At 34.7% G+C, this 12,252-nt stretch overlaps 3 protein-coding genes across 3 annotated transcripts; 2 read left to right on the forward strand and 1 right to left on the reverse strand.

The window, feature by feature from the left end:
• Window positions 1-302: 302 nt before the first annotated feature.
• Window positions 303-7,359, reverse strand: LOC122598959 (nuclear poly(A) polymerase 2-like). The gene is made up of 13 exons (XM_043771419.1): window positions 7,251-7,359; window positions 6,093-6,268; window positions 5,920-5,997; window positions 4,310-4,417; window positions 4,052-4,114; window positions 3,804-3,965; window positions 3,357-3,470; window positions 3,211-3,273; window positions 2,790-3,119; window positions 2,523-2,687; window positions 1,461-1,949; window positions 664-740; window positions 303-581 (listed from the first exon to the last, which is right to left on the reverse strand). Exons 2-13 carry the CDS (start codon window positions 6,237-6,239, stop codon window positions 557-559), a joined length of 1,821 nt encoding a protein of 606 aa, XP_043627354.1. The 5' UTR covers window positions 6,240-6,268; window positions 7,251-7,359; the 3' UTR covers window positions 303-556.
• A 1,640-nt stretch (window positions 7,360-8,999) lies between these two features.
• LOC122601642 lies at window positions 9,000-9,554 on the forward strand. The gene has a single exon (XM_043774387.1). It carries the CDS (start codon window positions 9,000-9,002, stop codon window positions 9,552-9,554), a length of 555 nt encoding a protein of 184 aa, XP_043630322.1.
• A 15-nt stretch (window positions 9,555-9,569) lies between these two features.
• On the forward strand, window positions 9,570-10,250 carry LOC122601644 (protein ALP1-like). Its single transcript, XM_043774388.1, has one exon. The coding sequence runs from the start codon at window positions 9,570-9,572 to the stop codon at window positions 10,248-10,250; it is 681 nt and encodes a 226-aa protein (XP_043630323.1).
• Window positions 10,251-12,252: the final 2,002 nt, after the last annotated feature.

Genomic DNA, 12,252 nt, shown 5'->3' on the forward strand with positions numbered 1-12,252 from the left:
CTTCCAAGTATACAACAGACTATGAATGGAAAAAGACTTTCTTGCCATCAGGTATACATGTTTATGTAAACCAGAATTGCTTTGTTGTGAAAGTATTTCTATACCTATTAATAAATATAATTTGAATGTGGTCATGTTATTCACAGCCAGTGTCTATACTGTTAATCAAATCAAAAGAAGCAACCAAACATAATTTCTTTGATCTGCCATTCATTTGTCACCCCAACCAACAAAACAAACCGATATTTAAATCGGAAATGAGATATTTACAAAGAACTGAGGTACGATATCAAACAATCTTGTTAAGATAAACACGGTCGATCTATTTGATTCCAAAACCAACTTACACCGTTTTACAGCAAGGTTATGACACAAGAGTTGACCCCGACACAAACATGACAATCGGACATAATAAAAAAAAGGTTGTAAGGTCTAAAACAAGCATGCCATTCTGGCAGAAAGTCTAACTAGATTACAGACTACCGAGACGAAGAGTTGTGTTGCCTTTCAGTACAGCCCAAGCACCTGGATTGAAGCTAAGCAGACTCTGAATAACTTAAGCCGTTGATTCCAAGCTCAACCTGCAACCAAAAAGAAAAATAGATATGATACAAAGATGGCATGCACTACGTCATGATTTCAATGGGATTCAAAGAGACATGCCTTATAGCCGATGGCTGCATTGATTCAGCACTTCCTCCATCCTCAGACTCCATTACAACATTCCGTGCAATTGGAGACTGTAGACAATATATTAGCCAGCAAGAAGGAAAACAAAAATATGTTGTCCAAAATATGTTCGCATGAAAGAGAAAGTAATAGCAAGATTAATTTAAAAACAAGAATATACCACCACAGCGGGACTTCACTATGGGAAGGGTTGAAACTACCTAGAACTATGAAATAACCAAGTAAACGTAAATGTATATAACAATTCTTTTATGCATAAAAATGATCATTAACTAATCCAACAAAAAAAAATAAAATAAGAGTAAACCTTATGTTGTGAATTTGGATCTCTATTGATGAATGGGGTCTAGAGAAACACATAAAGGGGTCTTTAGGTCAACCACTCAAATCAATCAGGAGATCATATGAAGGACGTCTATAACTTCTTTTACAACTTTACTAGAAACACACATGCCTCTATCTTTCTCCTCTAAGTAGTACAGAGCATTTATATACTTCACTTGTTTGTTTTCGTTTTACCCATTTGACCAGATTTTGGTATAGCTTAATTTAAGATTAAGCCATTAAACATATACATAATCAAATCGATCCAATCATAGATAACAGGTTGGAATTTCCATCTCTACTTAAGTCAACCAAAAACATCTTTCAGCAAGATCTTCCTATACAAAAACTTACTGGTTACCCCTTTTTCCTTACCTGTACAATAAACTTACACAAGATAGTTGAGAAGAAAAGAGCAGAGATAGTAGAATAATTGCATAACTCACCTCACAAGCGAGACCTTGAATTACTGAACCAGCAGCTTCTGGCCTTTGTGGGCTTACAGAGGCCTGTTTCTTTAATTTTTCAGTCGCGATAGTAGCATCATCATGCTTCCTCTTAAAACGCCTCTCGGACGATGGAGAATCAGAGCCTTGACCATCTCCATTTGAAGTTCTAGTAGAATGCTGGGGAGTGTTCTTCAACTGTCTCTGACGTCTATACCCTTGTGGAAAAATATAAGTTGGAAGTTGTCTCCTACGCACATGTGACACGAAAATGTCCATCCCTGGCCTCCAATGATGGTAACTGTTTACCTCTTGCTTGAACCCATCCACTGTTCCGCGGATATCAAATTGTTGGTTTTCTTGAACATTCACTCCAGGCTGCCTCTGAAGCCCCATAAAAAACGCACAATGGGAACACTGTTTAGATGCATCAACGTACTCATTCGGGAAAGGGTGGCACTGCAACATCCCATCTGTATCACGCTCAATCTGACAAGCAAAAACAACAGAGAACAGATATGAGACCTCGTGTATTCATGCATACACAGCTTTATCTTCATTACATTTATAATACAGTTCACTACTAGACACCAGTAGCATTATGTTATGGCGTACAGTTTACCGGGGTCTTCTTCCCCCAAGACCTGAGGTAGCAAAATGCCTAGCTGAGCGGATTGGGTAACAGGTCATAAAAAATATTCTTAGTACGTAGAAATGCTTTTTGTTCAATATTATTATACTTATCGTAAGTAACTAGTGAGTCGAATATAATTTCAAAAAATATACGATCGTTACTTATAAATATATACAATGATCTAATTTCTTGACATGTATGTACACATATACAATTTACTTAAGAGTCATTTGGGTGAATATAGCACACCACAACTTAAACCTAATTGCACATAGTCTAAAATTACTGGAACATTTAAGACCGAAAGATGACAAGGTTAGTATGTACGATTCCCCGATAAAGGAAGTGACTAGAATCACAAAAGGTAATCAAAAGTATGAATCAATTGTATATCAAAGTATTCGAATAGTAATGTGGATGACTTTGACCTTTAAAGTAAGTAATCTAAGACGGGATTCCACCCATCCTCTCCATGAAAGAAGATCGTCAGCACCTGCAGCTACGATGTCAACCTGCAAGTAATTTTTATACGACTCGAAAAATAGGGATGGTTCAAACAAAGCACTCCAATTTGCTCTGTTCAACTCGATCTCCTGAATTTTATTAGATAACACAGCACGTCAATAGTATACCCAATGGAAACATTTAAAGAGGTTAGTAAATCAGGTTTTTTATGTATGATGGGTTACTGTTACCTCGCAAACCTTATTTCCAAAATGAAACTGCTCCACCATAACACGGAGAGTACTTGCAGAAACATTGTAACTAGAATTCATGCAAGGGTATGCTGGAGTGATGATTGGCATAAGATGCATCCTGTCACGACCCGACTTCCGTGGGTCCCATACACTAAATCCAAGATCATCCTCTTCGATTGGGCAAAGCATAACAGGATTTGGCCAACGCCAATTCGTATACACTCTGAAAAAACGGGAAACCAGCATACTAGGTATTGCATTGGGATAAAGCTGGCATACCTGAGCAACTAAAAGAGCCCAATTCACACCGCCAAGAAACCCGGTGACCTAATCAAGCGATCAGTAGTAATAACTATCAATATACAGGTCCAATGTAGAGCAAACAAGACTGAATGCAAAAAAATGAATGAATTCTTACATTTGAATAAACACCACGCCTCTTAGCCCAAAACTTTAAGCATCTAAGTGTTGTGCAAAAGTTCTACAATTTTTAAGGCAGTTAAATAGATGTCAAAACTCAACGATGTACCAAAATTATATTACAAAACTGGCCACGATACATGCCTCTACATTTGGAACAAGTTTAAGAATTTGATCGGCAACCCGGCAACCATTAAGACTACGCACGGTTTTCTCGTCAGTGTGGTACAACACAGAATTATGAGAGATGTCCAAATCCTGTGACAAGTTAGTTTCACAAGAAAAAAGCAAACTCAAAACACAGATCAAAGCTTACCTTATACCACTAATTATCAGCCATACTTCGGTGACAAATGCAAAAGCAAAGATGTTTTCTAAAACAATAAGTGAAAACCAATGGAAGGCTTAACCCTCAAGAATACTTTTGACAATTGTACGACCAAAGCAAGCGAGATCTTACCTATAGGCGATAAGACTAGAAACAACTAAGTAAATGCAGAAAGACTAGAAAATAAACTTAGCAGTTGCCCATAAAAGGAGTGAACGGGCTGGAAAAAGAAAGTGAATGTAGAAGGGTCTTATCACACTTACTTCTGGAACAATCAATAGGGATACGCTCGCATAAAGAAGATCTATAGATATCCCTTGAAACTTAAACTTCATCACAGGAACATGTGCATCATCAACTGGCTGAAGGTCTGAAACTTCTTCCATCTCCAACAGGATATTATACAATATAGCAAAAAAATCATGCTGAGGAAAGAAAGGGAGAAGTTGATTTGAGCATTAATAGATCTACCATACAATAAAAAAATTCTTCAGCTTAACTCATTAATCACCTCTCGATTGACATACGACGGTCCAATGCATAGTGTATCAATATCAGCGTTGGGACCATGTACCTGGGACCAAAAATTTTTGCTGTTTTATCATGATTTATTCTTTTCATTACCAAAGATATCAGTTTTGACCTTTTTACGTCACAGTATACGATTAGCTACATCAATGCTAATAATTACTGAATCAGAACTCACTATATATACAAACATGGGCAAGACCATTTATAAACCATTTAACAAAAAAGTAAAGGTTCTTACCCCTAGGCGATAGGATCCAAAGGTACGTACAATACCATTTGCTTCCTCAACCATCTTTTCAGTGTACCCTTTCTGGCGAGTTAACTGCTTAACCCAATCTTTAATAATCTACAGCAAAAAGATAAGTTTCAAATATTAGGCTCATAAAATAGAGTGAAAAAGCAAAAAGAATAAGATGTGTGGCAGATATGAGTACCTGAAGGCCAACGCAGCAGTGAAAAAAAAAAATAATATTATCGAAGACAAATACAGAAAGAAAAACTAAGATTTCCACTCATTGATAAAATATTTGAATTTCTAGCATCACTACTAATATTTAAAGGTATTAGCAAGCCCCTCATATTGTATTTCATGTATTTCTTTTGCAGAGAATTAATATGCAAAAATTGAAAGCTAATCTCTGCTTTTGATTTGTAGATAGTAGCCTACATTTAGGGGGTGTTTGGCCTAGCTTATTTATGAGGGCTTATTGCTTTTTTAGCTTATATTTCATAAGATAAGCCATTTGGGTGTTTGGGCTAGCTTATTGAACATAAGCATTTGGGTTTATATAAGCTAGTTTTGATAAGCTTCTCCAACAATGGTTTTCTAACACAAGCCATTGAAATAGGTAATAAACTAGGTAAGCTAATTCAAACACTATCAAAAGAGCTTGTAAGCTTATAAAAAATAAACATAAACAACATGTAAAATAAAAGCATAAGAATATAAGCTAGGCCAAACACCCCCTTAAGCTTGGCTTTTCTATATAAGTAATAAGAATGTAGAACACAAAAACATCTAAGGCAAACGTAACAGACTATTGTAGCTTTAAACTTTAAGGAAACTATACCTATAAGGCTATAAGCACAGTTATTTATTTTGCTTATTTATCTTGTTATGCCTTCTTTTCCCATTACTGTGTTTAAAGTAATTCATGATGCTTAATAGACCAGCACATGCGAACTTAAATCTTACTTGTAAATCCAACTTGACGCTTACATAGTACAAGATGAACTCAAATCAGACAGGAATCCCCTGATGATCTGCAAGTGTCTTAGACTAATGTGCCTACTATATTGAACTTCTCTAAAGTCTATATATATTATGAAGTATTCCAAGTAAAGAACTACTATTAAACTGTGCCTATTTGAGCCTCATAAATATAACTCCCAGTCAACCAAAATTACCATCATAAAGTCTTAGTTAGTTATTAGTCTTCCCACCATAGTGGTTCGGATCAATCTGTCTGACAAAAAAATATGGCAGGTCCTTATTCCAAATCAAAACCGAGTTCTTTTGTAGGACTCACTGTTTTATGTGTGAGACAACATTACCGGTCATGTCGATCAGCTTCCCTACCAAAGAGTGCTTTGCCAGAGTAAGAAAAAGTCATAATGGGCAACGAACGTTATCACTTTATTGCAAATACTTGTATGTGGCTCCAGAAGCAACTTCAGGAGATGTTACATGCTAAAGTAATAGTCAAAACATACTTTTCAAACTGACCCTATTAACATTTACTTCATATGCTAGCGTGACACAAATTACTAACCGCGATAGATTTCCAAACTGATGCAAAAAAAGCTAAAATCAGAAACACGGTGATGCATAGATTTAGTATGTATTACCTGATCCAGACGACGAAGAACTTCTTCTCTCTTTGCAGTTTCTTCTGTGCTTTCATAAACCCCGGACTCCATCAAAAGCTTACAACATATACAGATACAATAGTAATTAAAATGTCAAAAATTAAGCTTAGGATGTAAAACAGTGAAAAGGCTAGAGCAAGACCGTGGTCTACCTTTTCCAACATAGCATTCCTGTTGATATCCGCCTCAGATGGTCCAGCATACGATATTGGGTTCATCACCCCGTACTTCTTCTTCACCTCCGCCTTCTGTGGAAGTTGTGCTGGTGAAGCACCATTCTCTCTCTCAGAGCCCACCATCTCAAAGCAACAAAAACTCTACAACAAACCTAAATGAATAACAAACTAATATTAACTAAAATATATATAAATAACAAAAAGGTTGAACACTAATCTCGACTAATCATACCAAAACAAACACAAAAAGAGGGGATCAACAGGTTGCAAAGAAGGTAAAACAAATGAAGATAGGATCACAAACTTTCTTGCCAATTGCAAAAACTTTCAGAGCACGACTATTCAAAGGTTTGTACAAGTTCAATACAGTGTTTAGATTAGCTAATCCTGGAGCTCATTAACACATTTAGTTTTGGCTTATATCCGATAAGCCCACCTTTTGTGGCGTATTTTTGGGTTTTGAAGCTTATCATGACTTAAAACTGCATAATAAGCTTATAATCTTGAAAATAAGACTCAAAAAGTAGGCTTATCAATAACCAAACGAACCTAACCCAAATACCCCTCTACTTCTTAAGACAGTCTAACGCGTACATTTACAAGATAAACAACAATTTCTACAATTTAAAAAGGCGTAATCTTGGGTCACCAAAAATAGCACACTACATTTAAGCAAGCAAAATTAAACCACCCCGCAAAGTTGACTTTGGGGTTACGTAAAAGGATACAACTTTATCCTAAAACAATCAGATCTTAGATACAAAATGCGGTCAAAATTTCATTGCTTTAAGCGTAAACTCAACATATAATCGGTTTAATCAGTAAACCCTAAAATTTTATCAATGGTTATTTTCAAAACCCTAATTTAACTATAAAACCCTAAATACAAAATTAACAAAAAAAAAAATGATACTGAGTCTGATAATCAAGCTCAAAGAAATACATACATACATATATATATATATAGTAAAAACTAAACATACAAGAAATTGGAATTTAATAGGAAATTGTTAAAAATAAATTTAAGCATAATTACTCAATAATTCAGATCATTCTTAACAATTAAGCATATACATACACACATATCTATATAAATATTAAAAAAATAAAATGGATCTATATGTAGAGAGAAACCTGAGGGAGAATGACGTCATAATAGACGGCGGGGAATCGGAATTGAAAACCGTTAAATTATTATTATGATGATGACAGACAGAAGACAGAAGAAGAAGAGGGTTTTGATTTTTAATTGTGATTTTTAATAATCTTTTTATTTAATTTGCAGGTGGGGTTTTTTTTTTTTCTTAATAGTAAATTTTATTTGAGTATTATTTAGGGGACTGAATGAAGTCAAAATGTGTTAATTCATAGATTTCTGTGTATGTGTATATGTCTTAGCTGTACCCCTTTTCTTTTCTTTATCACTCCGTAATTAATTATTAATATTATAAAAGTTAAAATTTTAAAAATATATATATAGGGAATATTAATTATTAATTTAATCTTTTTGTTTAAGTTTACTTTCAAGATTTTTTTTATAGACATAATTAAAAAAAAAATACGGGTAAGGCGCTAGTGGTCGTGACTGTGATGTTATGGTGATGTGGGCGATTGTTGGTGGTGAAGACGGTCGAATAATGTAGATAATTGATATAAAAGTATTTGATGTAAATAGTCACTGGAGATTTTTTAAAAGATAAAAGAAATTATTAATGTAATTTAATTTTTGATGTTAAGATGATAATGTATGTGAAAATATTCTAAGAGGTGATAGATTAAAATAATACATATTTTTCTAACACTTTCTAAAATAAAAATATTATCATTTTTATAATATAATATAGACAATTTAATAAAGGAGAATAAAAACAGTAGACAAATTATGGCAGCATTCATAAAATTGATACGATCGTAAAATGAATGTTGTTTTCCTATAGTCCAGAACGCAAATAAATAGAAGAGAGTTTTTAAAAGAATAAAAATGAATATTTATATTTTTACAAAGCGAAAAACACAATATTGAGAAAAACATGTTCAAATGTGTGGTTTTTTTTTAAGTATTATAGAAAATAAGAAAAAATGATAATGAGAGATAAGTATATTGTCACTAACAACTTATTACTGCTTAAAAACTTATACCTCTGAATAATCTAACAACAATGTACAAATTTTAATGCACCAAATTAGTTTTTATTAATTCATTGTCATTAACAAAACCCTAAAAATAAAATCTCAAACACCCATGATATTTGCATTGTTTATACGTAAAGGTAAATATGCGGACCGTGTACCAAATTTAATACCTACACTACCACCCTACAAGGCTATGTGTACCGGGTTAGTTCTGCTAGGTGGCGAAGAAATCCACCACATAGGATCGTTTTTTTGAACTAGGGTCATTATTGATTGACACCTCCACACATGGGGACCCACTATAACACAAGTAGCCAACTTCTCAAGGAAAAGTTGGTTAATAAATTCACTCCCACAAATGTGGGAAGTAAGATTCAAACCCTGGTGGATCCTCCAAAAGTCAAAGATCTTACCAATGGGTCACTCCCTTAGGGGCAAGAGTGTAGTCGGCTAAAACCATCGGCAAATCGGCAAACTATAGCACGTGAATCGGCAAGCACAATCGGCAAGTTTTGGCAAGCAAGATCGGCTAGTTTTGGCCGATGCATATGAACGTTGGTAGCGTATGAAAGTGACCGTTTATTTTTTGTTTTTTGTAGAAGTAAACGTTGGGAGCGTCTGTGATGGGTTTTTTTTTTCCTTTTCCAACTTCTATATATACATAGACATATTTATCACATATTTACCATCTAAAACAACAAACATCTATACTATCATCAAACACCAAACTATCAAATTTCATAAGGCAAAATGTCTGACGATGAACTACCCGTGTATATAATTCCTAAATTCTCGTCGTCGTCATCGTCTTCTAGCGACTTCCAGTTTTTGGCGTCTGTTGCTCTTGCAGCCTTAGAAGAAGACACTGCATCTTCTTTTGCACACTCACGAAGATATATTTGGAGAGACCGACACTCGGCTCATGAAAGATTGATGAACATGTACTTTGTGGATGAGCCAATGTTTGAGGACGATGTCTTTCGTACGAGATATCGTATGTCGAGGAGGTTGTTTTTGAAAATCGTGGAAGATATCACTGTAGCATTTCCATGGTTTCGGTCTTCGGCGAATGCGGCGGGTATTAGAGGGTTCTCGGCGATTCAAAAGTGCAAGTGCACGCTACGGCAACTAGCGTACGACAACCTCGCCGACAACTATAGTGAGGGGTTGTCGTTCTCTACTAGAACAGCTCATGAGTGTCTAGACAACTTTTGCATCGCCATAAAGTATCTTTATGGTGAAGAGTATTTGCATTCTCCGACTAGCCACGATGTTGAGCATTTATATGAGGCGCATGAAGCCTGACATCATTTTCCTGACATGATCGGTAGCATCGACTGTACCCACTGGAGTTGGAGAAATTGTCCACATAGTTTGCGTGGGCAATACCACCGGGGTGATCATGAACGCCCGACTATCATACTTGAGGCCGTTGCTTCCTATGATGTATGGTTTTGGCATGCATATTTCGGTGTTGCGGGCTCAAACAATGACATCAATGTTTTGAAGCAATCGCCATTGTTTATTCTCGAAGTGAATGGGAAGTCTGCTGAGTGCGACTTTACCGTAAACGGGCATCGTTACGACAGAGGATACTATCTAGGGGATGGTATTTACCCACCATGGTCTTGTTTTCTGAAGGCGTATGCATACCCGGTCGCGAGAAAGGAGAAGATAATGAGAAAACTCCAAGAATCCGCGAGAAAAGACGTTGAGCGAGCATTCGGGCTTCTGAAGAACAAGTGGGCTATCATCGAACGACCAACACGGATGAGGGACAAAGAAAAGATCACTAACGCGATGTATGCGTGTGTTATTTTACACAACATGATACTCAAGGACGACGGCAACATGATATCACCGGTGTACATCAGGGATCCTCCTAACGGTATTCGTGCTACCGACCCTAATTTTCTCCATCACTTATGTAACGAAGAGACGCATTACATGTTACGTCGTGATATTACGAAGCACGTGGGAGATCTAGATATCGATGTTTAGTGATCTTGTTTTATTATTTTTAAGTATGTGTGTTTTATGTTTTAAATAAATGTAATGTTTTAACTAGTTGTATTGTGTTTTTTTAGTTTAATAAAGTTTAAGGTTTGTTTTGTAAAATTTTTTCAATTGACAAAAATTGGCACTATAGCATGCACTTTGACAAGATTTGACTACTTTTTTGCTAAAATTTGCTTGGACACTTGCGCGGCTCCTTATTGGTTGATTCCTTGCCAAATTGCCGCCTTGGCACTACACCCTTGCCCCTTATAAACCAATTTACTTTAAAATATATCTCATCCAAACACTATATCCGCTTAATTTACCCCTAACATATTTTTCAACTACTATCTATTTAAACTATCCATTTGTTTTATTTACTAATTCAAATATTTTAAACTATCAAGCCTTAAAATAACTATATAATACTTTTCATAAATAAGTTAATTTTACATTTATGCGGGTATCACCCAAATAAAAGAACATTGGTCACAAAATAATTCAATAAAAGAAAATGAAATCATATGTATGGATATGCATGCATTTAATAGAACATCCAAGTAAAGGAACATTGCTCATTAAGTGTTTCAACAAAATATGAAAACCAAACCTTTGAATAAAACTCTGTGCTCTTCTTCCTTTGCACCTTGCTATGTTAGAAATTTTCTTAGATTATGGTAACATGTAATAGCCAAAGCTCTTATCAAGAGTCGATGTGGTGTTTGTGGCCGCATGAGAAGTGTTAAGGATGTGGGTAACTCTTTTAACACACGTTTTCTGTTATTAATATTCAATGTGTGCGTTAAATGCAGACGGTCATGACGTTAAATGGTAGAAAAACTGACAACCGTTTTTATGTCTTTATCAGTATTCAACATGTGCGTTAAATTCAAATGGTGATGATATTACAAGTTGACCAAATTATTTTTTATAGCCTTTACACTGTATTCTCGAGTTTTTTTTAAATGATAGGAAAGGAAAAGATTGGATAAGGAAAGAAAAGAAAAAAAATTATATATCAAAAAGATATTCTCGAGTTACATGAAAAACTAAAGAAAAGAAAACAAAACACAAAATTAATAGTGTTCTTGAGATAGAAAGAAAAGAAAAGAAAAAGGAAAAAGTAATAATTTTACAATTATGTCTTTTTTCATATAAAGTTGTTATTAATTAATAGGGATAAATTAGTAATTATACACATAACTTAAAAGTTTTCCATCCAAATCCTCCCAAAATGGGAGGAAAGTTTTTACTTCAAAAACATCCATGTTTTCTTTTCTTCCCCTTTCCTTTCTTTTAAAAAAAAAAACTCAAGAATGCAAAATAGAGAAGTTTTCCAATCCTTTCTTTTCCTATCCTTTGAAAAAAAACTCGAGAATGCACTCTAGCCTTTAAGGACGATGTGTACATGGAATAAATACTGAAATAATATATATGAATATGAAAGGTAGAGGGTTAGGAATGTAGTATGGTAATTTCCTTATACGTAAAAGTTTAAACTTAAAAACCGAACTCATATGCTTTATAGAGGGGTTTATTGATATTCAACATGTACGCTAAATGTAGACGGTGAGTCGGTGATTATATTGAAAGTTGAAAAAATAGTCGAAGAATTCTTCATAAAATCAAGTATTCAAATCTATTGCTAAGATGTATGTATTCAAATCTGTTCTCATAAGTCATAACCACATTTAATAAAATGATGAGGGTGATAGGTAATAAAGTGTGATAGGTCATAAGAGGTGATATGTCATAGAGTGTCATAGCAGCCGAACGGGCTCTATCCTCGGATTTAAAAATTCGTCGAAAGTATATCGAATGACATCTCTAATGAAAGAACATGAAATTTTAAGAACACTCATATAGTTTTTATAATTTATCGATGTACGGTTTTTGAGATAAAAGATTTTGAAAGAATTTAAAGGAAAAAAATGATTTGTGGAGGAAAAAGAAATTTGTATGCATTGATGTATAGTACATCATGCAGTATAGATATAGATATTAT

The sequence above is a fragment of the Erigeron canadensis genome, chromosome 5 (assembly GCF_010389155.1).
Source record: "Erigeron canadensis isolate Cc75 chromosome 5, C_canadensis_v1, whole genome shotgun sequence".
In the NCBI taxonomy this organism is placed as follows: Eukaryota; Viridiplantae; Streptophyta; class Magnoliopsida; order Asterales; family Asteraceae; genus Erigeron; species Erigeron canadensis.